The sequence below is a fragment of the Erythranthe guttata genome, chromosome 14 (assembly GCF_056151865.1).
Source record: "Erythranthe guttata isolate IM_541 chromosome 14, IM_541, whole genome shotgun sequence".
Lineage (NCBI taxonomy): Eukaryota > Viridiplantae > Streptophyta > Magnoliopsida > Lamiales > Phrymaceae > Erythranthe > Erythranthe guttata.
The window spans coordinates 26,081,805-26,104,645 of record NC_142546.1 but is presented as its reverse complement, the minus strand read 5'-3'; the positions used below and the strand labels follow the sequence as shown (position 1 = coordinate 26,104,645).

The 22,841-nt window shown below is 34.4% G+C and overlaps 7 protein-coding genes across 8 annotated transcripts; 4 read left to right on the top strand and 3 right to left on the bottom strand.

Moving 5' to 3' along the window:
• The first annotated feature begins 2,106 nt into the window (after window positions 1–2,106).
• On the top strand, window positions 2,107–4,423 carry LOC105973102 (WAT1-related protein At1g44800). Its single transcript, XM_012998112.2, has 7 exons — window positions 2,107–2,505; window positions 2,603–2,665; window positions 2,910–3,026; window positions 3,151–3,382; window positions 3,522–3,680; window positions 3,765–3,916; window positions 4,020–4,423. The coding sequence occupies exons 1-7, from the start codon at window positions 2,315–2,317 to the stop codon at window positions 4,243–4,245; spliced, it is 1,140 nt and encodes a 379-aa protein (XP_012853566.2). The 5' UTR covers window positions 2,107–2,314; the 3' UTR covers window positions 4,246–4,423.
• Window positions 4,424–4,586: 163 nt separating this feature from the next.
• Window positions 4,587–6,205, top strand: LOC105972991 (ChaC-like family protein). The gene is made up of 8 exons (XM_012997981.2): window positions 4,587–4,860; window positions 4,963–5,039; window positions 5,121–5,174; window positions 5,279–5,335; window positions 5,457–5,497; window positions 5,644–5,715; window positions 5,799–5,878; window positions 5,997–6,205. The coding sequence occupies exons 1-8, from the start codon at window positions 4,752–4,754 to the stop codon at window positions 6,074–6,076; spliced, it is 570 nt and encodes a 189-aa protein (XP_012853435.2). The 5' UTR covers window positions 4,587–4,751; the 3' UTR covers window positions 6,077–6,205.
• A 69-nt stretch (window positions 6,206–6,274) lies between these two features.
• On the bottom strand, window positions 6,275–8,440 carry LOC105972990 (elongation factor). Of its 2 annotated transcripts, none has more exons than XM_012997980.2 (6): window positions 8,038–8,440; window positions 7,859–7,964; window positions 7,356–7,561; window positions 7,235–7,262; window positions 6,965–7,073; window positions 6,275–6,526 (listed from the first exon to the last, which is right to left on the bottom strand). In XM_012997980.2, the coding sequence occupies exons 1-6, from the start codon at window positions 8,293–8,295 to the stop codon at window positions 6,445–6,447; spliced, it is 789 nt and encodes a 262-aa protein (XP_012853434.2). In that variant the 5' UTR covers window positions 8,296–8,440; the 3' UTR covers window positions 6,275–6,444. The 2 variants fall into 2 exon arrangements, with proteins under 2 accessions (XP_012853434.2, XP_012853433.2); XM_012997979.2 differs by having other exon boundaries at window positions 7,817–7,964; window positions 8,038–8,425.
• A 175-nt stretch (window positions 8,441–8,615) lies between these two features.
• On the bottom strand, window positions 8,616–10,939 carry LYM1 (lysm domain GPI-anchored protein 1 precursor). The gene is made up of 5 exons (XM_012997978.2): window positions 10,068–10,939; window positions 9,516–9,633; window positions 9,262–9,423; window positions 9,106–9,137; window positions 8,616–9,009 (listed from the first exon to the last, which is right to left on the bottom strand). The coding sequence occupies exons 1-5, from the start codon at window positions 10,735–10,737 to the stop codon at window positions 8,732–8,734; spliced, it is 1,260 nt and encodes a 419-aa protein (XP_012853432.2). The 5' UTR covers window positions 10,738–10,939; the 3' UTR covers window positions 8,616–8,731.
• A 2,144-nt stretch (window positions 10,940–13,083) lies between these two features.
• LOC105973051 (uncharacterized) lies at window positions 13,084–14,130 on the top strand. Its single transcript, XM_012998050.2, has 3 exons — window positions 13,084–13,575; window positions 13,644–13,768; window positions 13,864–14,130. Exons 1-3 carry the CDS (start codon window positions 13,210–13,212, stop codon window positions 14,015–14,017), a joined length of 645 nt encoding a protein of 214 aa, XP_012853504.2. The 5' UTR covers window positions 13,084–13,209; the 3' UTR covers window positions 14,018–14,130.
• LOC105973049 (UDP-galactose transporter 1) lies at window positions 14,115–16,744 on the bottom strand. Its single transcript, XM_012998049.2, has 5 exons — window positions 16,227–16,744; window positions 15,487–15,736; window positions 15,175–15,382; window positions 14,670–14,901; window positions 14,115–14,578 (listed from the first exon to the last, which is right to left on the bottom strand). Exons 1-5 carry the CDS (start codon window positions 16,335–16,337, stop codon window positions 14,357–14,359), a joined length of 1,023 nt encoding a protein of 340 aa, XP_012853503.1. The 5' UTR covers window positions 16,338–16,744; the 3' UTR covers window positions 14,115–14,356.
• A 1,575-nt stretch (window positions 16,745–18,319) lies between these two features.
• LOC105972906 (uncharacterized) lies at window positions 18,320–19,339 on the top strand. The gene is made up of 2 exons (XM_012997886.2): window positions 18,320–18,672; window positions 18,856–19,339. The coding sequence occupies exons 1-2, from the start codon at window positions 18,390–18,392 to the stop codon at window positions 19,131–19,133; spliced, it is 561 nt and encodes a 186-aa protein (XP_012853340.2). The 5' UTR covers window positions 18,320–18,389; the 3' UTR covers window positions 19,134–19,339.
• Window positions 19,340–22,841: the final 3,502 nt, after the last annotated feature.

Genomic DNA, 22,841 nt, shown 5'->3' with positions numbered 1-22,841 from the left:
ATAAATAATACTAAATCCAAGTAATTAGAGGTAATCAATCTTCATTTTGTTTATGCTAATCATTTTCTTAATTTGTATTTGAAGTTTTGTTCTCTCAATATTCAAGGGCGGACTAGAGCGCACACTCTGACGTTTGTTTGTGACGCACGTAACAATTTCCGTGTATATTTGACCCTTTTCTTAGAAGATGTTGAAAATCATCAACTCGATTTTAAGATTAGGCAATACAAGTTCATAGTGCAGAAACTCGCTTTAAAGACTTTCTTAATACAGGAAACATCCAAAAAATGTGCATATCTATTTATACATGTAATAAAGCGTTGTTTGGTTAAATTAAGAAAAAATGTTGAAAATTGGCAAAGTAAATAAAATCCTGAAATTTGACATAGTGTAGTGAACAAAATTGAGTGGCACACTCGGCCACTGAAAATGTCTGGATATATATGATGATGATGATGATCGTGCAATTATCAATGCAACAAAGCAACCAATAATTTCTTACTGCCCATTTAATTCATATAATATAAATATTATAATTCATATTATTATTATTATTATTATTATTATTATATATATATATATATATATATATATATATATTTTTTTTTGGAAAAATAGTTTGTGCTTTTCAGGGAACCACAAAAAAAGTTAAAGTTGGAATCATAGCAAGAAAGCACCAATATTATTAATTTCACTACCTCACTGATTAAATTGTCCTCCAAGTGCTCTATTATTTTATTGCACCCAATAAAATAAAATAAAACCAGCAAAAAATATGGAGTGTAAAAGAATTTAAATAAACGGTCTTAATCATTTAAAGGGTCGATATCTGGATATTTAATTTGCATATTTTTTTTTATTAAAGTATGGTGTTATTTGGGTCATATTCTAAAAGTTTTTATTCAGGGGATATACATCCATGCATGAATTATTTGACTGAAACTGCCCATTTTAATATTCCTTTAATAAAGGCCCTTTATTTATTTTATTTTATTTGTGTTTGTATGTATATACTCCATGTATATAGTAAGAAAATTTCCCACGCAACAAAATACTTTGAGCAAATTAAAAAAGAGGAAAAATTCCCTACTCACCTGGATTCATTTAATTATTTAGCCCAGACCTGTGGAGCAAACAACTCCATACACATTTTATTATATTTATTTAATTAATTTATTTATTTGAGTCATCTTTTTATCTATATTACGTATAGCGTGGTCTTCATTAGTCCGTCCATGCAATGTATTATTGCAACTTTATTCAATTTTCTTTTTAGTGAAAACGATACTACCAAAAGCAACTGCTTTCCTATCTCGGATTATTATTGATTCATGAAATTGGCTAAACTAAAACATCATAAGAACTAATTTAATAGACTAAAGGCTCGTTCGATTACTGTTATAAGATTTTACGGATTAAATAGTGGGGGCCAGTAACATGTTAGGTTGACGAGATTCACACTTCTTTAAATCACTGTTAAATGCTATTATTTCATTAAATTAGTAGCACCCATCCCTGAACCAAATGATCCAAACGTCTTAATGACTAGATAATTAATTAGTGTGTAGAGCATTAGTACAATCTCATCAATCAAAACTAATCTGATTATAGGTAACAGCACGAGCCCTAATCATTAAAAAAAATATGTTATAAGATATACTACATTAATTGCCAACCACAATTTACATAATTATCCTTAAAAATTAATGAAAAATATAATAAAATGAGAAAAGTTATATAATCTTGGAAAAGAGAAGTCGAAATTTGTAAGCCATTTTCGAAACTAAAGTGTCCACTCGTCATCCACAAAAGAGAAAAAGATAAGCCTACACATATTGCAATAACAAAGCAATGTAATAATAATTTGTGGTCCAACATTTTTAAACAATCACTTTGCAAATAAACACAACATTAAATTAACTTAAACATAAAGCCCTAATTCACGTCTTTGATGATCAAATCACATTTTAAATTTATATATTTTTTGGGCAATTCTTTTTAAAAGATAGATATATTATAGTAGCAAAGATTCTTGCTGCATTTTTATGGTGATGGATAAGGGAATCTTAAAGGTGAATATAAAGTTAGTGCCACCATGCATGTTATATTCAAAATAATGTAGGTTTCTTCCAATATTCTTTATTATAATATTATATATACATATAATACTACTCTTGCTTTTATTTGTGTATATATAGAAAAGGCCAGAAGCCCATTTTTGTGTATCCCATATATTCATTATACTAAGTACCATTTGGGTATTGAATAAAAATAATATATTTTTTAGAGTGATCAAGAGAGAAAATAATTAATTATGGGTGAAGAAGGAGTTTTCAAAAAGATGAAGCCTTATTTGGCAATGATATTCCTTCAATTTGGTTATGCTGGAATGTACATAGTTACCCTTGTTTCATTCAAACGTGGCTTTAGCCATTGGGTTTTTGTTGTCTATCGCCATGCCGTTGCTACCCTCGTTTTTGCTCCGTTTGCATTTTTCCTCGAAAAGTACTCATCGATCAGACTATTAATTATTTGCCTGAATTAATTTTTCTTCTATTTATTGTAAGTACTAATTATTAACATAAATTTGTTTATTTTGCAGGAAAACAAGGCCAAAGATGACACTATCAATATTCTTCAAGATTATGGTGCTTGCTTTCTTGGAGTAATGCCCTTAAACACCTCATAATACTGTATTTACTTAATTAATTTCAAAAGTTGATGATTAATTAATTGCACTACTACTTTTAAGTTTTACATGTTCTTTCTCTAGCTACAAAATTTTATGCATGCATGCATGCATGTATTGATATCAGTATATGTATGTTGGATTATATTATTGAGTGTTTATTAGTATAAATAATAAAATAATAAAATAATAATAAAAAATGAAATAATGAATATATCAGGCCGGTGCTGGACCAGAACTTGTACGGTGTAGGAATACAGTACACGTCAGCAACCTTTGCATCTGCTACCGTTAATGTTCTTCCCGCCATCACCTTCATCATGGCCCTCATTTTCAGGTATATATATCTAATCTATATATATATCTATTTAAATAAATTAAAAACAGCTGTTGGAATAATTTATATGTATATATATAAAAGCATAAACCCTAATGGATTATAATATATATTAATAATGAAGGTTGGAAAAGGTGAATCTGAAAAAGATGTACAGTTTGGCAAAGGTGATTGGTACGGCAGTGACAGTGACAGGAGCAATGGTGATGACTCTGTACAAAGGCCCCGCCGTCGATATATTCCGCAACGGCAGCCACCACCAAGCCGCCGCCGGTTCCGCCGATCAGCACTGGGTCGCCGGCACTATTATGTTGCTCTCTTGTATTGTCGGCTGGTCCGCCTTCTTTATCCTGCAAGTACGTTATAACTCATTTAACTTTATTTTAAAACCCAATTATATTATATTATATGTCAATTCAAATTAAAAATAAAAATAAAAAATATATCTTAATATCTTACACTAATTGGAATATATATATATATGTGTATATACAGAACAAGACATTGGAGGAGTACCCTGCTGAGCTGTCACTGACGTCATTAGTTTGTTTCATGGGAACATTGGAAGGAGGAGTGGCGGCTGTAATAATGGAACGCCGTAAGAGTGCTTGGGCTATTGGTTTTGATTCCAGGCTTCTAGCAGCTTCTTATTCTGTATGTACTCATGAGAGTTTATTAATATAGATATATAATTAATTGATTTGCAACAATAATTAATATAATTGATTTGAATTACAGGGGATAGTGTGCTCAGGAATAGCATACTACATGCAAAGTGTAGTGAACAGGGTTCGAGGTCCGGTGTTTGTGACAGCGTTTAGTCCTCTCAGCATGATTATAACTGCTGTGTTGGGTGCCCTAATTTTGTCTGAGCAAATTCATCTTGGAAGGTATATATATATATACATTCGTAAAATTTATATTTTTTTTATATATTTTATGATATGTATACATATATATTTAATTTAATTTGAAATGTAATATTGGATGCAGCTTAATCGGAGCGGTGATAATAGTATTTGGGCTGTACTGTGTGGTTTGGGGCAAAAGCAAAGAGAATAATAATAATAATAAACCAGACAAATTGGCATCATCAGGAAAAGGCGGCCAAGAATTGCCTATAGTTTCGGACAAGAATTTTCACGATGTTATTAATACTAATGGTGCGAAACCAATGATTCGTGACAAGAATTCCTTACACCACCAACAAGAGCCATGATCTATGTGATGAAGCAGCAATAATATATACCACTGCGCCTACCACTCTATTTATATATAATCCCATTATCTTTTGTACGTACTATAATTGTAATAACCTAAATATGTTGCAACTTTTGATTATTCATTCTAATTAATGTTCAACCGCATATATATATATTTCTCTTACCACTCTTTTATTATTATTATTATTATTATTATTATTATTATTATTATTATTCGAAAGTCATGATATGGGCCTGGGAAAAAAAAAAGTAAAAAGGAATTAAGAAGGTATAGACACATATTTGGGCCAACCTATGAGAAATAAGTGGTGGGGCAAGCAAGGCCCAATTAGAAACTGGGATTTGATTTCAAATCTCAATCATTTAATCTGATTCTTCTGATGAGATATATGTTACCTTAATTAACCCCCATTCATTTTCTTCTCTCAAAATCGGCCGATTTTGCTTCTTGAATCTTGATTCAAACACATAATAATTTCTGCTCTAATAATCTCTTCTGAAAATGGCGATGTGGGTATTCGGGTACGGGTCACTGATATGGAAAGCGGGCTTCAATTACGATGAACGCCTCGTCGGTTTCATCAAAGACTACCGCCGTGTCTTCTACCAAGGTTTTTATTTCACCCATACATACATACATACATACATAATTAACATGCATAATAGCATGTTTGTGAATTTTGATTTAATTAGAGTTGGATTTTCATATGCAGGAAGCACTGATCACAGAGGAACCCCACAATTTCCAGGCAGAACTGTCACTATTGAGCCTGCAAAGGGGGAATTATGTGTACCTCTCTTTCTCTCTTTGTATTTTGGCTACTTATTTATATGCTTATAACTGTCACAATTATCGGTATTTATTATACAGTGGGGTGCTGCTTACAAAATTACGCGCAACGAAGATCAAATCACTGCTTTGGAGGTATTCATTTTACTTCTAACTACAGCAACATACATTATCTAATATTCGACATATTGTCGCCAATGCAATAAATGATTCTAGCTGGTATATATTATTCGTCACAGCATCTTGAAGTGAGAGAGAAGCAGTACGACAAGAAGGCGTACGTTGATTTTTTCACTGTACGTTCATCTATTTTTATTTCAGACCACTAGCCTAAGTTTTATTGAATTCAACTAATTTATAAAAGTTGCAATGAATCTACGTATATCACGAGAGTAAATTATCGAACATTTGTTGCAGGATCTTACTGATTCAACACCTGCTATTTCCAATGTTATGGTGTAAGTTTCAGATGAGCAATCTTACATTGTTTTTATTGCCGATTAACTTATGTATCGAAACTTACGAGTGTTTCAGATGAGCAATCTTACATTGTTTTTATTGCCGATTAACTTATGTATCGAAACTTACGAGTTTAACTGCTCAGATACATAGCATCTGCAGACAAGAAGCTCAACAACAACTATTTAGGACCTGCCTCACTTGAAGATATTGCCATGTATCTATATATATATTCTTTTCTGTCACATCATTAAAATTTATCTCGTTATAATATTTCCGTTTTCGTTTTTCAATGTGCAGCCAAATAGTTAGGGCAGAAGGCCCCTCGGGACCAAACAGAGAGTACCTCTTCAAACTAGAAAGTGCCCTTAACCAAATTGGTATGCTGTCTAACTTCATATCCAATTAAAAATTGTTTCCATTTTCTTTCATTTTCTTTTGTTGTCTTGTCAAAACTCCATCCTTTATTTTCGTTTTAAAATCTAATTGTCGTTGTAGGATGTGAAGACAAACATGTCACTGATCTGGCAAACGAAGTGAGGCGCATACTCTTATTGCAAGGAGAATTCATTGTATAATGATGTATTTTAGCAGACCTTGAATTCATGCCTTTGAACTTAATAGAACATTACATTCTTGATTCTTGTACTAATATTGAGATGCTGAGATGTAACATAAATGATTCTGAACAAGTTCTTTGTTTACAACATCTTTCTTACACAACTAAATGATGACATAATCTTGCATACTAGTTTAAGAATGTTTATTAAATAATCCAATCTGTAAATTAAATAATCCAAATATCCAATGCCATTTACACGGTACACCTATGTACATTTAAAGATCAAACAACAGAAGTAACAAATATTTTCACGGGACTATGCAACACACAAATACCAAGAAAGTCGGGTCATTAGAATTTACACACACGAATAAAATCCCGTCTTTACAGGACATTTAAAGCCACTTTGCTCGAGTGATGAACCCCAAGTGCAGCAAGTTTTAGAATAGCACGACCTTGGTACAAACTGCAATACAAACAAACACGCACATTAGCAACCGGTAATCAAGTCATGATTAATTGTCTACTAAAACTTCAAGAAACAAATGGATAAAGCTCATGCAAGTTCAATTTTATTATTTCCCTTTTCTCTTGAATTTTCACTTTCCCGACAAATAGCAAAAGGCGACTCATATGGAACACACTCTCTTTCTCTTTCAGTCACTACATTATTCCATAGCCAAAGATAGAAACGACCGTTCAATTATCCCTCTTTTCAGCACCTTCAACAATGAAGGTGTGAATTTCTTAATTACATCTCATCCCGAGGCAGTCATCTGATTACAATTATATCATCGACTTATTGCATACAACAGACATGAAAAAGAAAAAAAAAATACTCGAATCAAAATTAAACAGGGACAAAATCAACTTCAATATAAAATAAGTGAGATTTCGAATTAACCTTGCAAGAGCAAGACCCCATGTAGCTAGGGTGTAAAACATCTTCCCAGCATGCCAAATGTTTAGCATTTTCTCTACCTTGTTTATACCTCCAAGTGCTTTCATCAAGGCTGCAAGTGATGAAATATTCATGAGATGAACATGCCACCAAATCAAAAAGAAAAAATCGTTATGAAGCATTCATATGTCTATAATAACAGCACAATTTTACTGCTCTCTGAACAAGACTCAATCTAAAATGAATGATCAGGAAAAAGCTTCCGAACCCTACCTTTCTGCAGCTCCAATGGAGTCAAATTCTGCAAATACATAATACCATTGTCAAATAAATGACATGAATAGTAATTAACTAATTACTAAGGGCAAAAATCGAGCAAGATCAGGTTATATACCAGAGAGTTCGGGTTTGCCAAAATGCATTTAGCCATAAAGGTAGCAACTCCATCCACTACATGTTCCTCGCTAACAATTACATAATTTTCACTGTCGATTCCACTTTTCTCTTCAATTTTAATAGGGACCTCGGGAACCCACACCCACCAACTTGGCTCTTCGTGATCAACATTAATCAAAACTTCTGCTTTCTCCAAATCTTTACCTGATAAGCAAAAATTCTTCCAAATATTAGCATATACTCACTTCCAAAATCTTGCAAAACAATATCGACAATTTCCACCGTATAGTTCTAAAGATCATCACTTCTAATGCTAACCAGATATATGTTTTGTTAGAATTGCAGAGGTATGCATATCATATTGAACTAGAAGCACAAGATAAGTAATACGAAATATGTAAATTAATACAATTTGCAAAATTTGAAAGAGTATGTTACATGAGTTCTCTATGATTGTACCTAGATGATAACTTGCTCCAGCACCATAATTTTGATCTATACCTGATGGCTCATCAAAGGGGAATGTGCTTGTAGATTTTTGACGGAGGGATACAAGTTCGTTCAGGAAACTCTCGGAATTGACAGCATCCAATAGCCGATCATGAAGCTGCAAATTCATTACAAATTCAGATAAAATTCACCATCAATTTCCCAAAAAAAAATAAAAAAATTTTGCATACATCCGACGGGCAATCATGTAACAACGTAGGTGAAGTAGATATCTCTTGGAGAAGATTGAGATTTTTCTCGAGCAATTGACGGAGCCGTTCATTTTCAGAGCTTAGAATTTCAATATCCGAATCCCTTCCTTTTAGGATATCCGGCGGCGACGCCGTCGTCTCGTGATTGTGGTGATGGCAGCGTTCTACGGCAGTCCACGCTACATCAGCCACCTCCAATACGGTCTTCGCCACCTCCATCGTAACATGGCCCGCCATTTTTTTCTGTATCTTGATTGTCTCTCTCCCTCTCTCCGTGCACCTTAGGGTTAGGGTTCGGACGATTCTGATTATTATGCTTACAAACCGTTTGTGTGTATATGCCGCTACTAATAATTAATAATGAATTATAATGATTGATTCTTGCCCAAATTTGGTTGTTTTCGCTTAAAATACTGAAATGGCGAAAGTGCCCCTGTAGTAATACATAATAATAATTATACAAAATATTAACAAAAAACTTATAATTGACTATGTTAAAATAAAACTTGTTATTATATAAAAGAACCCTATTGTTACTCAACTATAATTTCATGGAATTCAAAAAAAATCTGAATCTCATATTGAAATAAAACAATCCTTTCAAAAGGTAATCAAACATACTGTTCTTGGAGATGTTTAAATACAACATTAATTCAAATTAAAGAACCAAAAATTACAATGACAGTACAAACTTCATAGCCAAACCTAACATAAGCATAACAGGAAAGCTACTTAAGTGGTTCATTAAGGAGCAAGAACCGGAGGAACCACCGGAGGCACTTCCGGCAGGTCCACCTACCGGTGCAAACCCTTGAACTGCACCAGTAGAAGGCACCACATTAGGATTTGATGTCGGAAAACCACCCGATTCCGATGGTGATTGTGCCGGAGAAAAGAACGTGTTTGGGACTACAGTTGGTGGTGCACTAAGCAAAGGAAATAGCTGTGATCCTGCATAATCGTATGTATTGTGTAATCGATGATTAGTCGGCTAATTAAGAATATTAATTAGTGTTGTGTGAAGACTAATGATTAAATTAACTTTACCAGGGCATCTAGGTTGGAGGGATGTGGACAACCTGCATATGAAAACAAGAAACAGAGTCAAATTGTAATTGCTAATGAAAGACAAATCGAAGAAATATCGAATCTCATAAAGTTATTACAAGTATTAAAAAAAAAAAAAAAAAAAAAAAAACATACGTAGTAGAAATGGTTCCATTAACAAAGCCGCTGTAACTGCAAGAAGTGACATTGCATCCAGCGCTGGATTGTTGTGCCGTAACGTTTCCTAACATGAGATTGCTATTTCTGCATTGCATGCTCGAACAAGAAACTGCCAGCGAAGCAGGCATGCAATATAAACTGCAATAAATCCGAGTCATTTAATTAGATATTTCTCTAACATATAGACGTGGAGAAGTGTATCTACATGTAAGAGATAACTTAGAACTCACTTGCGACTCCCTGGTCCACAACTGCACTGCACACAATGACTAGCAGCAATAGCATAACTCCCGTTGGGCACAACCAATCCATAGTCATTTGCGTATGTTGGGAAATTTGACGCACACGCTGTCAATATTCAAAATGTGGTTATTCATTTACAACTAATTTATCGAAAACAATAATTCATAAGATGCCCCAAGGTAAACCTATAGCTGCATATATCAATCAAGAAGTTACTATATAACCACTAATCCAGCTAGCATATATAACCATGTCTACCGATATTTTTCGGACCACATAACTTATAATCACATAGTAAGAAACTTATAATCCAAGAGACTGCTTAACATTATATTATATCACAAATCAAGAACAAGTATGTAAATTACAAGTATCTATAAAGAACAATCCAAACAAACTTATTTAGGTTCATTTAACAAATATTTATTACAATCCCCTGCAAATCAGGAGCTGCAATTATTACAGCAATAACTTAATCAAATCAATATTGGTCCTAATTACATCATTAACAAAATTAGGGCAGAATCGTCATCACTAACCAGAGAGGGGAATCGCGAGAATATCACCATCTTCGATATCGGCACTGCCGAGAGCATTCACATTCATCAAATCACTAACGGTAGTGACGTACCTCGCCGCAATTCCGGCCAATGTGTCGACATCCTTGACAACGTACGACATATACACCGCCGGCAAGTTGTTGTCAGTGTTGTTGAAACAGGTGCAGGGCAAGGGAATGCTGAGCTGAGTGCCCACGCCAATGACGGAAGGATCTGAGAGGTCGGCCTTGGGGTTGGCTTCCTTAATCTGGTCGGCGGAGACAAGGCCGCCGTAGACGGCGGAGGAGATGGAGGAGAGGGTGTCGGAGGGGCGGGTCTTGTAGGAAACGGTGCCGGATTTGCGGATGCCGTCGATGCAGGAGCAGGGGATGGGTACTCTGAGGAAGAGCTGTGAAGGGAGGATGTGGTTTTCTACGTCGGGGTAGGAAATGTCGATTGCGTTGGTTAGGAGGAGAGAGATTGGGTCGACGGAGAAGAGGGAGGCGACTTCGGATACTTTTAGGTCGGTGTAGAGTGTGTAGCCGACTAGGGCGGAGCAGGTGTCGGAGTTCGAGCAGGGTTCTATGGTGGATTTGGGGGCGGCGCGTGGGAGGAACGCTCCGATTGTGAGGAGGAAAGCGACTGTGGCGGCTCGGAGAAGTGCGGGCATTTTTGTTGAGAGAATATTATTCCGGTGGTCTCAAAGCTTCGTCGAGCTTCTTTCTCTCTCTCACTGTGTGCTGTGTGTTGAGTGTGTGAGAGAGAGAAGACAACGGAAAGTTTTTTGGAAGAGTATTTTGAAACAGAACACTCTGCGAGTGTATGTGTGTGAGAGAGAGAGAATACATTTTCAGACTTGAAAGTTGAAACACTAGTCAGCTTCTCGATATTCGAGCCGAAGACAAGACCATTCTACGCTTTTACTACTTTGCCCTCTCGCATTTTTCTTTTTTTTGATAATATTATGTTAAATAAAATTATTAAATAATCATGGTAAAACAAAAAAGTATTGAATAATTGTCAATAAATTAAAATTACTCCTGCATCAGTATTTAAAAACATTTTACCCGACAAAATCAAACAAATTCGTTTAGAAAAGTTGGTTGTCGTGTGCATAAAAAACAGACCATGAGAAAAAAAAAAAAAAAAAAAAGAGAATATATATTTTATTGTTCATGAATATTATATCTAGAAACTCGTTTTTAATTTTTTAATTGTACACCTGGTAAGGGTATTATTGGAAATTGGCAAGTATAGCTTTTGCCAAGTTAAAGAAGTGTGCCCCATTCTTTAGGCTTTGTATTTGTCTTGGGTCTGTGTCTGTCTGTCATAAAATATTTATTTTAAACCCTTGTTTTCCGACACCGGCCGAGATTAAAAGTTGATCGGCAATATCCCAAGTGGGCCCCACGCCTTCAATTCAAATAGGTTTAGCCCATTTACCCGACTTGTTAGCGGATCAAGTGCATCTGTATTCGGGTTCTATATATGGGTCCGAAACTGTGTAATTTCAGCCCAATTTGTTTGTATTATTGGGGTCTGCAATTGGGTTGGTCTGAAACTAAAAATTATTATTTTTCATACTAACCATTATTAGAATTTTATTATTATAAAATATAATAGAAAAAATGACATGTAATTTATTTTATATTAATAATATATTAAGATAAATAAATAACAAAACTTGTAAACCAGTTTGTGAGCTCATGAACAACTAAAAATGAGCTCGTACTCTACTCGTCAGAAAGCTTGAGATCGAAAATTCAAATTCAAGTTCGAGCTTCTGTCGAGCTGGTTTGGCTCATTTACACTTGTAAGAAAACAAATGACTTCAAATCAAATATCACTTATTTTTTATTTCAAATGTTTTTAATCAAAGGTAGAAGTGAATTGGAACTTTTCACATGTAGAATTTTAAATAAATCTCAGGCAATATCAAATTTTAATTAATAAATTTGGGACTTCCGTAAATATCCCTCGTCTACTGAAACATACGGGAAGTCAATCACCTACGAAAATACACTGAGGGGTAAAAGAGTAAATAAACAGGATATGGGCCATTGCATGTAATTATTTTGTTGTACGACTGGAAAACTCCAAAGGCCCAATTAACGAGGGCTCATTTCTGACAATTAGGGCTCTTAAATCGATGCCCTTTCACTTTCGTCACGTTATTTTCTTTCTTGTTGTGATATGGGTTAAATTAATTTTAGATCATTCTAAAACATTTAATTAATTAATTAGCCTCCAACTAAAATTAATATATTGCAGGAAAATAAAAATAATAATTCCTGGAAAAGTAAATTATTTTCCGCTTGCAAATCAGACAAGAAGACTTAATTGTTATTCTAAAAGAAAAAAGAAAGAATTGTTTGTCCATTTTCTTTAATCTGACAATAATTAAAGCTAGGTGTAAATAGCTGCAAATCCAATTGATGAACTATGCTTGTGAGTTGTGACCTGTGAATATTTTTGTATGGTTCCCTTAAAAAGCAATTCCAGATATATACAGTGGTTATTACCATATTATTTTATTTGTAATATAATTGGGTACACCTCAAGAAACATTTAAATATACCCAACGTATATCAAGAATACCCCTTTCTCATTAAGCTATCACATCATTATTAATCTAATTATAAACATAAAAATAAATTAAAAAAATCAAAATAATTGTGAGTTGGAGTCACTTATGAAATGACTGGTTAACTAAAATGAACTGTTTGTGAAATGACTAATTAACTAATTACTATAATCTAACCATCATTAAGGTGTAGTAAGTAAAATGTACAAGATTTAAAGAGAGGGCCGGGCCGGGCCGGGCCGGGCCTGGTAGATAGGTAGATGGATAGGTATTCATTGATGTGGCGAAAGAAATGAAGAAAAGATATGTGAAAGTGATGGACAGGGAAAAGATGGTACAATGAAAAGATCCCTGAAACTGATTTATTTACTATTTTGGTCCTTTGATTCCCGTGACCTTTTAACCTACATGCATATAAATTATACTTAAAAAGATCATCTTTTTCCCATTACTTCTCCCACCTCTTGCCCCCTTCTTTCTGCCCCCCCAAAAAGAATACACATCATATACACAAAGTACAAGTCTTGTTGTATTATTGTGGAGGAAGAAAAGCAAGAAATGGGGAGTTCAGATTCATCATTGATGAGGCAGATAATAAGTAGGAAAACAACATCAAAGAGGTGGGGTGGTGGTGGTGGTGGTGGTGGTGGTGGGGTGGTGAAGCAAATGGAGGAGGAGGAGGAGAATATGATGTATGATGGTGGTGGTATGTTGATGAAGATGAAGAAGAAGAGAGTAATGGTGGTTGTGGATGAAAAAACACAGAGTAAACAAGCAATGATGTGGGCACTTACTCATGTTACTAACAAGGGAGATATTCTCACTCTTCTTCACATTCTTCTCTCTCCTTCTTCTTCCCACAACTCTTCTTCTCCTTACCTTGCCACCTCACTCGGTTCTCTCTGCAAAGCCTCCAAACCTGAGGTCACCTTTTTTTTCTTCTTTTTTTTTTTTTTTGTATTTGTTTAATGATGATGATAATTAATATGCAGGTTGAAGTAGAAGCACTGGTAATCCAAGGACCAAAGTTGGCAACGGTTATGAGTCAAGTTAAGAAGCTGGATGTTTCTGTGCTGGTCTTAGCTCAGAAGAATAACCCTTCTTCATTACTTCATTGGTCAGTCAACTTTTTTACTCTAAATTTTATTCAAAAAATTGCTAATATTTTATTTATTTCATAAAATAATAATAATTTATGTAAAAAAAATGCAGCTTGTGTTTCAAAAGCAGCAGCACAGAAGAGTTTGTGGAGGAGTGCATAAACAGAGTGGAATGCTTGACAATAGGAGTCAAGAAACAGAGCAATGGAGTTGGTGGCTACCTTATCAGCACCAGATGGCACAAAAACTTCTGGCTTTTGGCTTAACAGACTCTAAATCAAGATTTGCTGTAGAAATTAATTAATCTTTGTATTTCAATGCATTCTGTAATTTATTTGCTCTCAATGAATAAAAATAAATAAATAAAACTTAAACACCATCATCATGTATAGATTGTAGGCATCCCCTGTTCATCTATTAATCACTATGTTTAAAAACAAGAAACAGTACATTTCATCGAGGGGGCGACGAATCTTACTTAATTTTTCCATACGATCCTCGGAAGAACAAAAAAAAAAAAGATAGGGAAAATAAAGAAAAAAGAACTCTTCTTTGATTTCTACAGTAAATATCTATAACCAGTTCCCTCTGGTGATTAGAAGAAATTAAACTTTGTCGTCTAACTTATCGTTAATTAACGGAAGCAACTCCATTTTGCCCCTTGGAGTTCGAGGTGTGCGAGGGGTACCGGGTGTTTGGTGTGAGAGCATGTGCCTCACGTATCCATAGAAGGTACAACCGATCAGCGTTATGCTACAACCAACCGCATTCATCATGGAAATTGGGTTCCGGAAGATCAGCCACGAACATGTCACAGCCACAGCAACCTAATCACCGAGCCATGAAAATCGAATTTCAAGAATAGTTACAAAATTGTAAATTTATAAACAAAAAAAAAAGAGTCAACAAATGACTGACCTTTAGATTTCCAGCAACATTGAAGGTGACAGCTGTCGTCGAGTGGATGACGTAAAAGATAGAGAAGTTGAGGCAAAAGGCCATGACTCCAGAACCGAAGATTATTACAAGAGAAGAGAAAAGAGAGGGGCATGTATAAAACCATGCAACGACCCCCGATCCTTCCAGTAGCAGAGCTGGCACAGCCAGGATCATAGTAGCAAATGGTGCCATGTAGTACACTGTGTTTATACTGCACTTAATCCAAAACAGATTTCTTAATATTATATACGAGGCAATTCGTGACTAGAGTGTGTGGTGTTTGTTGTATAATGAATTTATTTTGCCTCGTTAAACAAATAAAAAGCTCAAGAATCTAATATTGTATATTTGTATTGACATGCTTGATTGAATCCTAACGAATAATTAGATCCTCGTTATTCGGAAAAAAACGAAAGAAATGGAATTCTAATCCATTCTTGTTTCAGACAAGCATAAAATGAGTTTCCATTAATTCGATTATTACCTGTCAAATTTGTATCCATGCAAGAGAGATTCAGCAAGAATAGTCTTCGTAGAAGTAGCAAGACAACCGAATAAAGCAGCACAAAACCCTAGCATGTTAAAACTGAGCTCTGTGACAGAAGTGAGTAAAATCCCTCCAACAATAGGAACCAACGAAGCCCAAATTCTCCACTCAAAGAACTTTTTCCAGATTAGCCACTGCAACAAAACTGTTTTCGAAAACGAAAAATCATTTTCGTTGTACTTGATTATTATTGTTTATAAACCAAACCACCTTTTACCGATTATTAATTGGCTACTAGAAAAAACTCACCTGTTGTGGCAGGGGTGAAAGACTTGATAGTTTGCATGAATGAAACTGGAATATACCGTAAGCTCACATTTCCCAAAACTATGTTGATACAAAATATAAACGACATGGGGAATATTCTCTTCCAGCGATCTTCAGGTTCAACGGTAATTAGCGGCTTTAGTCTTAGCACTTTAATTACCACAAATGCACCGATCGCAGATGATATAAAGTGAATACACGACACAGTCAATGGAAACTTAAAATCCAGTTTCTGCAAAAAGAAAAAATGAATATTTGGTAAGAAATAACGATTACCTCGAAAAAGATTGTCGGTGCTCGATTGTATTCATTTATTAAGCTAAACAAGACCAGATACATTCATCATATATAACTTCAAATTAATGACAATTCATTTAACTGGAAATTCATCTCAATCTATATGTCGGCTGCATTATTCGGAATTGAAACATAAAAAATTCAAAGATGAATTCATGGTGAAATTAATCCAATAATAATAATCATAAATGTTGAAATAATTAAAATTTGGGCTTAAATTCCATCGCAAGACTAGCCTTTCTCAATTTTATGACAATAATAACCACATTTTCCAGCTAAAAATCAATTCAATTTGAATAAAATAAAAATAAAACACACCGAGATCGACCGGAAAATTCATGAACAAAACAAAATTTCAGCAAAAAATTAAAAAATGATTGATGAAGAATGAATCAATAATTGTAACTGGTAGCGAAGAATGAAACCTGGAAGATCCATTTGTTCATGATGATAACGGTGACATTGAAACCCCACCATTGAAGAATAGCAAGTACGGATCGGATTACACTCCACTGGCACAACCGACTCTCCTCCATAACTTTTCAAACCAAACCCCGATTCCTAATTTCCGATAAATCAAAATCAAACCTTTACCCAGAAACAGGGGATTAAATCAAATAAAATCGAAACCGAAAGAGGGAGAAGTTGGGAATTTCAATAATTTTGGGGGTGTAACGGCGGTGGAAGGGGTAGGCTGTATTCAGCCTGGTGGAGAAGTGTCATAATAATTAAGGGGTGTATATGTAAAGGTCTTTTTTATTTTGGGTGTTTAATTAAATTTAATTAAATTAAATTAAATTTTGGTACTTAGTTTTGATTTCGGAAAGAACTCAAAACGTGTGGGGGATTTCTCGTCTACCTTCACGCCTTAAGGACCTCCCCCACACACCCCCCAAACACATAGTACACACAATCTGCGTGCAATTGTATGTGCGTAATGTGTGTGTAATTGTGTGTATATATAATATATATATATATATATATATATATATATATATATATATATATATATATATATATATATAATTAATACTTTCAAATTAGTGGAATATACTAATAATTATGGAAATTAAACATTGGCACAAAATTAGTATATGATTTAATTAAATTACTTGAAGGAATGAGTGTGGGACCATTTACTGCAGACTTCCAAGGTTTTTGGGTCAAAATTGGTCTAATTAGTAATTATTATGATGCCCTTTTAATTTAATAAATGTAGCCAATCCATTATTTTAAATAATACAATAAATATCCATTCCTTTTAGTATGTCAAATTAATATATGTCACACATTTACAAAGAATTGAGTGAGAGATGCATCATTCATGTAAAAACGCATCTTTTTTCATTGTAAAAGAATATCCAATAAATATTTTCTGGAAGATACCTTGAACGTGCAATAATACTATTTCTTGTAATAAAAACCCTACTAAATTATATTGCCATATGTTATTATAGACAAAAAGAAAACGTCAAAACAAGGCCATCTCTGCTAATCTTGATTATTCAGTCGTGCTTGCTTAGCTAATACTGATCATTAAAAGCGAAGTTAATTAATTAATGTAATTTGATTGATAAATAGTTACTAAAAGTTGTGTCCATAAATCAAGCTAGAGAAATTAGTATGAAGCAATGCACAAAGATGGTGCATGTGCAGTTAATACATAAGTACACAATACTTGCTTGGTGTGTCAATTCAATAAAGGTAAGATATATATAGATACATGTATCTATATATACAAAAATGCATGGCACATGGGCAAGATTCAAGATCCTTAATTAGGAGTATTTTATATAAAATGGGAAATTAATATTATCATAATTAAATTGTCAAATATACAGAAATTGAGGGAAATTATAATCATTTTGAAGTATTGAAAAGGAGTGTGTATTGGGCTTTCGTATTGTTGTTTCTCAAGATAGAATTACAAAGTTGTACATATCAATACAGCCCATGCTATTGTTGGCAAGACCCGTTTAGCTTTCGGCCCAACCTTAACCGACCCGACTTTATATTTTGGGCCCGACTACACATCCGAATATAATATTTCCATAAATAATTAATGGGCAAAATACAGTTTTCACGCCTCAAGTTTTCTCTAATTACACATTTGGTCCCATATGTTCACAAAAAAATATATTTGGTCCCTCATGTTTAAAAAATTCAACACGTTTAGTCATTTTCCGTTAAAAATAATGGAATCAAACGTGTTTCCATGACCACCACAACTGACGGACTAACCATATGTATTTATTGTGAACATGGGGGAACAAATGTGAAATTAGAGAAAACTTGAGATGTGAAACTTGTGAATTTCCCAATATTTAATTATCCAAACTAAATATTAATTATGTAAAAGAAAAGGACCAAAACCTAATACAGATAAAAACTAAAATGGTCCTAACTGATGTAGTAAAAGACATGGAAAATGACCAACTAGTTGAAATTGAAATAAATGAATGGCTATTTATACACCAACTCAATAGTGTATACCACCATATATTCTTAAAGAACACACACACACACACACACACACACACACACACACACACACACACACACACACACACACACACTAGTGAAGAAATATGAATCATGAGTACAAGGGATCAGATGATGAGAGGAGATGGTGTTATAATCATCCAAAAGAGTTGGTTGTAGGAATATGTGCATTGTGCTTGAATGAAAGACTCTTGCTTCTTCTATCTTCTTCTTCTTCTTCCAAGTTTGCCCATCTTCACAAAACACGCAAGCATCGTCGTCTCGCTCTAGCTAACATCTTTGCCCTTACAACTTTGCTCGATCGTCTCCACTTTAAACACCGTAAATCCGATCGCTATTGTTGCCACACTTCATCAACTACTCCCGGAGGTAATTAATAATAAATATCTCTATTCTTTTCAAGATTGCATATAATTAGTACGAGGATAAGATGTATGAATCCATCTAATTATATTTTACATAATCATTTCATTTATCTAGCTTAATTAATTATTTTATGTGGTCCCTTTTCAATTATTACTAATGAAAGTATGGGCAAAAATATGATTGCAGACTCATTCATATCAATAAAGTTTGAAGACAATGGTGTTGCCACATGGGACAAGGACAAAAAATCGAAAATGCCACATCACCATCACCATCACCAGCAGCAGCAGCAAGACAAGAAGATCAAGGCTAGTAGCGTGGTGCCCGATAACTCAAAACCACGAGCTGCGCTGAGGTGGCGGAAGGGGATTGGCCAAGTCTTCCAGCTCATCAGCTGGAAGAGGTCCAGCAAAGGCAATATGTGCCATGTGGGCACAAAGCCTATTAGAAGGACCAAAGCTTAAAATTGTGGGTGGATAAGGACCCCAAATTAAAGGGGCTCTTTTTCTATACAGAAAAGGAACCCTTGATGCTTTATTTTTTATTTTTTAATTAAAAAAAAAAAAGCCATGTTCTTGAAATATTTATCTGTGCACAAAGGCATTGTCATTTGTAAGCCACGTAATTAACTTAATTATAAAAGCCATGTTATTTCTGCAAAGTAATAAAATGGACAATGTTGAATTTTGAATGCCTATGGATATCTACTCATCTGTTGAGACAGACTACTTGTTACGACATTAGGTGACGTAACAGAATTGTTGTGTTGTCACAGTAATAAATCTACGAAAAGCAGAATAAAGAACACAACAATTTAATGTGGTTCGGATACAAACGTACCCTACATCCACGAGGACTTGCAAAACTAGTTCAGATTTATGTGTACATTAATAGGACTTAATAAAACACTAAAGACTCCCTCTTTATGTGATACGCCGTTCTTGCACACGACTCGAACTTGTTGAAAATCAAAGCAATTCCTCCATCCGCACTCTTGGACTTCCTCCAATGTTGAACTTCCTTCAAACGGCGGATCGACCTCTCCCGAGATCTTTTAAGCACTTCTCCCGAAACGCCGATCTTCTTTATGGCCTGGTAGAAGAAACCTGTTCTGTTGCCACACCTGTCGTGCAGACAGGGCTGCAGCACGGGCTGCACCCTTCAAAGCCTTTATGCTGGGATATTCTCGATTAAAGCTCCATCGGACTCATATGAGGTTGAGGGCCTTATATAGGCACTAAATCTCCACCCTAAACCTAACTTGGGCCCTAAGAAATCGATTTAACTAGGTAATAGAATCCTAGTCGATTTCTACTTCTATTCTAGATAAATACAAAAGATACCTAACTAGAATACAATACATGGAAATAAATCTAAGTCCTAATAACAATATTACAAAAATAGGACTCTAATTAATTCCAAAATAAACATGGAAAACAAATCTTTGCCAATCTTTAATTTCCACGTATGACGGATTTCTTCAATCTTCACTAACGGAAATTTGGTGCCAACAATCTCCCCCTTTGGCATAGATTGGTTAGAATCCATGTTTAACAAGAACTCCCCCTGCAGATGAGATTTACTCCCCCTGCAACAAAGATATCACTTTTCTTCACCCGTCTTGGTCTTCTATCAGAGTGTCCCATCACGGGGCACGTTACAACGCAGCGGAATTGGGTGAATGCCGTGACAAACTTCCGTCTCAACCTTCCTTGTGGACACACGTCATCCAATAAACAAAGCAAATAAACCAAAACCCAAAATCAGACACTAAGTATATCTAGTGACCCGCTCTGATGCCAATTGTTGAATTTTGAATGCCTATGGATATCTACTCATCTGTTGAGACAGACTACTTGTTACGACATTAGGTGACGTAACAGAATTGTTGTGTTGTCACAGTAATAAATCTACGAAAAGCAGAATAAAGAACACAACAATTTAATGTGGTTCGGATACAAACGTACCCTACATCCACGAGGACTTGCAAAACTAGTTCAGATTTATGTGTACATTAATAGGACTTAATAAAACACTAAAGACTCCCTCTTTATGTGATACGCCGTTCTTGCACACGACTCGAACTTGTTGAAAATCAAAGCAATTCCTCCATCCGCACTCTTGGACTTCCTCCAATGTTGAACTTCCTTCAAACGGCGGATCGACCTCTCCCGAGATCTTTTAAGCACTTCTCCCGAAACGCCGATCTTCTTTATGGCCTGGTAGAAGAAACCTGTTCTGTTGCCACACCTGTCGTGCAGACAGGGCTGCAGCACGGGCTGCACCCTTCAAAGCCTTTATGCTGGGATATTCTCGATTAAAGCTCCATCGGACTCATATGAGGTTGAGGGCCTTATATAGGCACTAAATCTCCACCCTAAACCTAACTTGGGCCCTAAGAAATCGATTTAACTAGGTAATAGAATCCTAGTCGATTTCTACTTCTATTCTAGATAAATACAAAAGATACCTAACTAGAATACAATACATGGAAATAAATCTAAGTCCTAATAACAATATTACAAAAATAGGACTCTAATTAATTCCAAAATAAACATGGAAAACAAATCTTTGCCAATCTTTAATTTCCACGTATGGCGGATTTCTTCAATCTTCACTAACGGAAATTTGGTGCCAACAGACAAAAACCCAACATTAGGTGCTCCACTCAAGGAAACATAAACAGCAGCACACATATTCTTCTAGATCAATCTTGTCCTCTAGCTGTCTTTTTTTTCCTCCCCATAATTTTTTTTTAAATTATAAAAAAATTAAAATAGAGAGTAGTTTATATTGATATAATTACTTAATTGAGTTAAAACCCAAATTTTCAATATAGATTGGCAACAATATAATTATTAAATAAAAAAATAAAAAAAATTGCACTTTAATCCCCACAAGAGCAAAATGGGGTGCATGTGCAAAGGTTTATAATTAAATTGCATTTTATAGTAAAATCATTTTCAATTGAAACAGAGAAGTTTAATATAGGGCCATGTGTCTCCTTTCTTGGATCTTACAACCACTATAATACACACACTACAGGACCACCATACTTCAATGTTTAACCATCTTAAATAATCACAACTCAATTATATATATTAATCATCATACCTAATTCTTATTATGGCTGGTAATTAATTACATAATTAGTATAATGTCATATCATGTCATTTAATAAATAATTTATGATGAGATTGAGAAGTAAACAGGTGCGCAGGTGCAGTTCATTACTAGTTACAATTTACAAAAGACAGACTCTTTTGAAAGCTTAAGTCAAAATAACTTTTGTTAAGGCACATTGTTTTGTCACGGTACATTGCATGCAGATTTATATAGTCAAATAATAATAATAAAAATAACAACAAAGGGTGCTTTTAAGTAATAATTGTAAGAAATGTTTGGAGCAAAAACAAGTGGACCCTTTGGATAAAGATTAGGGTTCATCTCTTTCCACCTTTTTTCTTTTATTTTCCATGCATCACATGCTTTGATTCTGCACCATTTAATCTATCTTTTTTTTTTAATCCTGGGATAACTCCAAATACAAGTTTTCATTGGTTATAATAAATAAATAAAAAACAGAGAAAAAAGAAGAAAATTACAATATATAGAAATCATTAATGATCTTGAAATTTCAAAATATATATTCTTTTTTTTTTTTTTTTTTTGAAATATATATATTAACAAAAATATAAAATGGAAATTTGATTGATGAATTTCACTTCTCAAGAGAAATTATCGATCTTGAAATTTCAAAATATATATTCTATCTTTTTTTTAATTATGAAATATATATTTACAAGGGTAAATATCAATTACCCCTGAGGCATGGTCAATTTACGAAAAAACCCCTCTTGTTTGGATAATACCCCTCAACTATGATTTTTTCTTACACATCCACCCTTATGGTGTCAAATTAAACATAAGCATCTAGATTTCGTGGAATGTGCTCTAGTTTGTACTTGTTTTGTGTAAAAATACAATTTGTGATGCAACACAATCTGAAATATATACAAGCCAAAAAACAAATATTATGATCATCTTGCTTCAAAATGTGGAGTTTGAATGGGATTAAATAGGAACAAAAGTGATAATATTCTATTTAAAATCGAAGATTCGACTAAATTTGAAACCACAAACGTGAACGTGTAAGAAGATTTATAATTGAT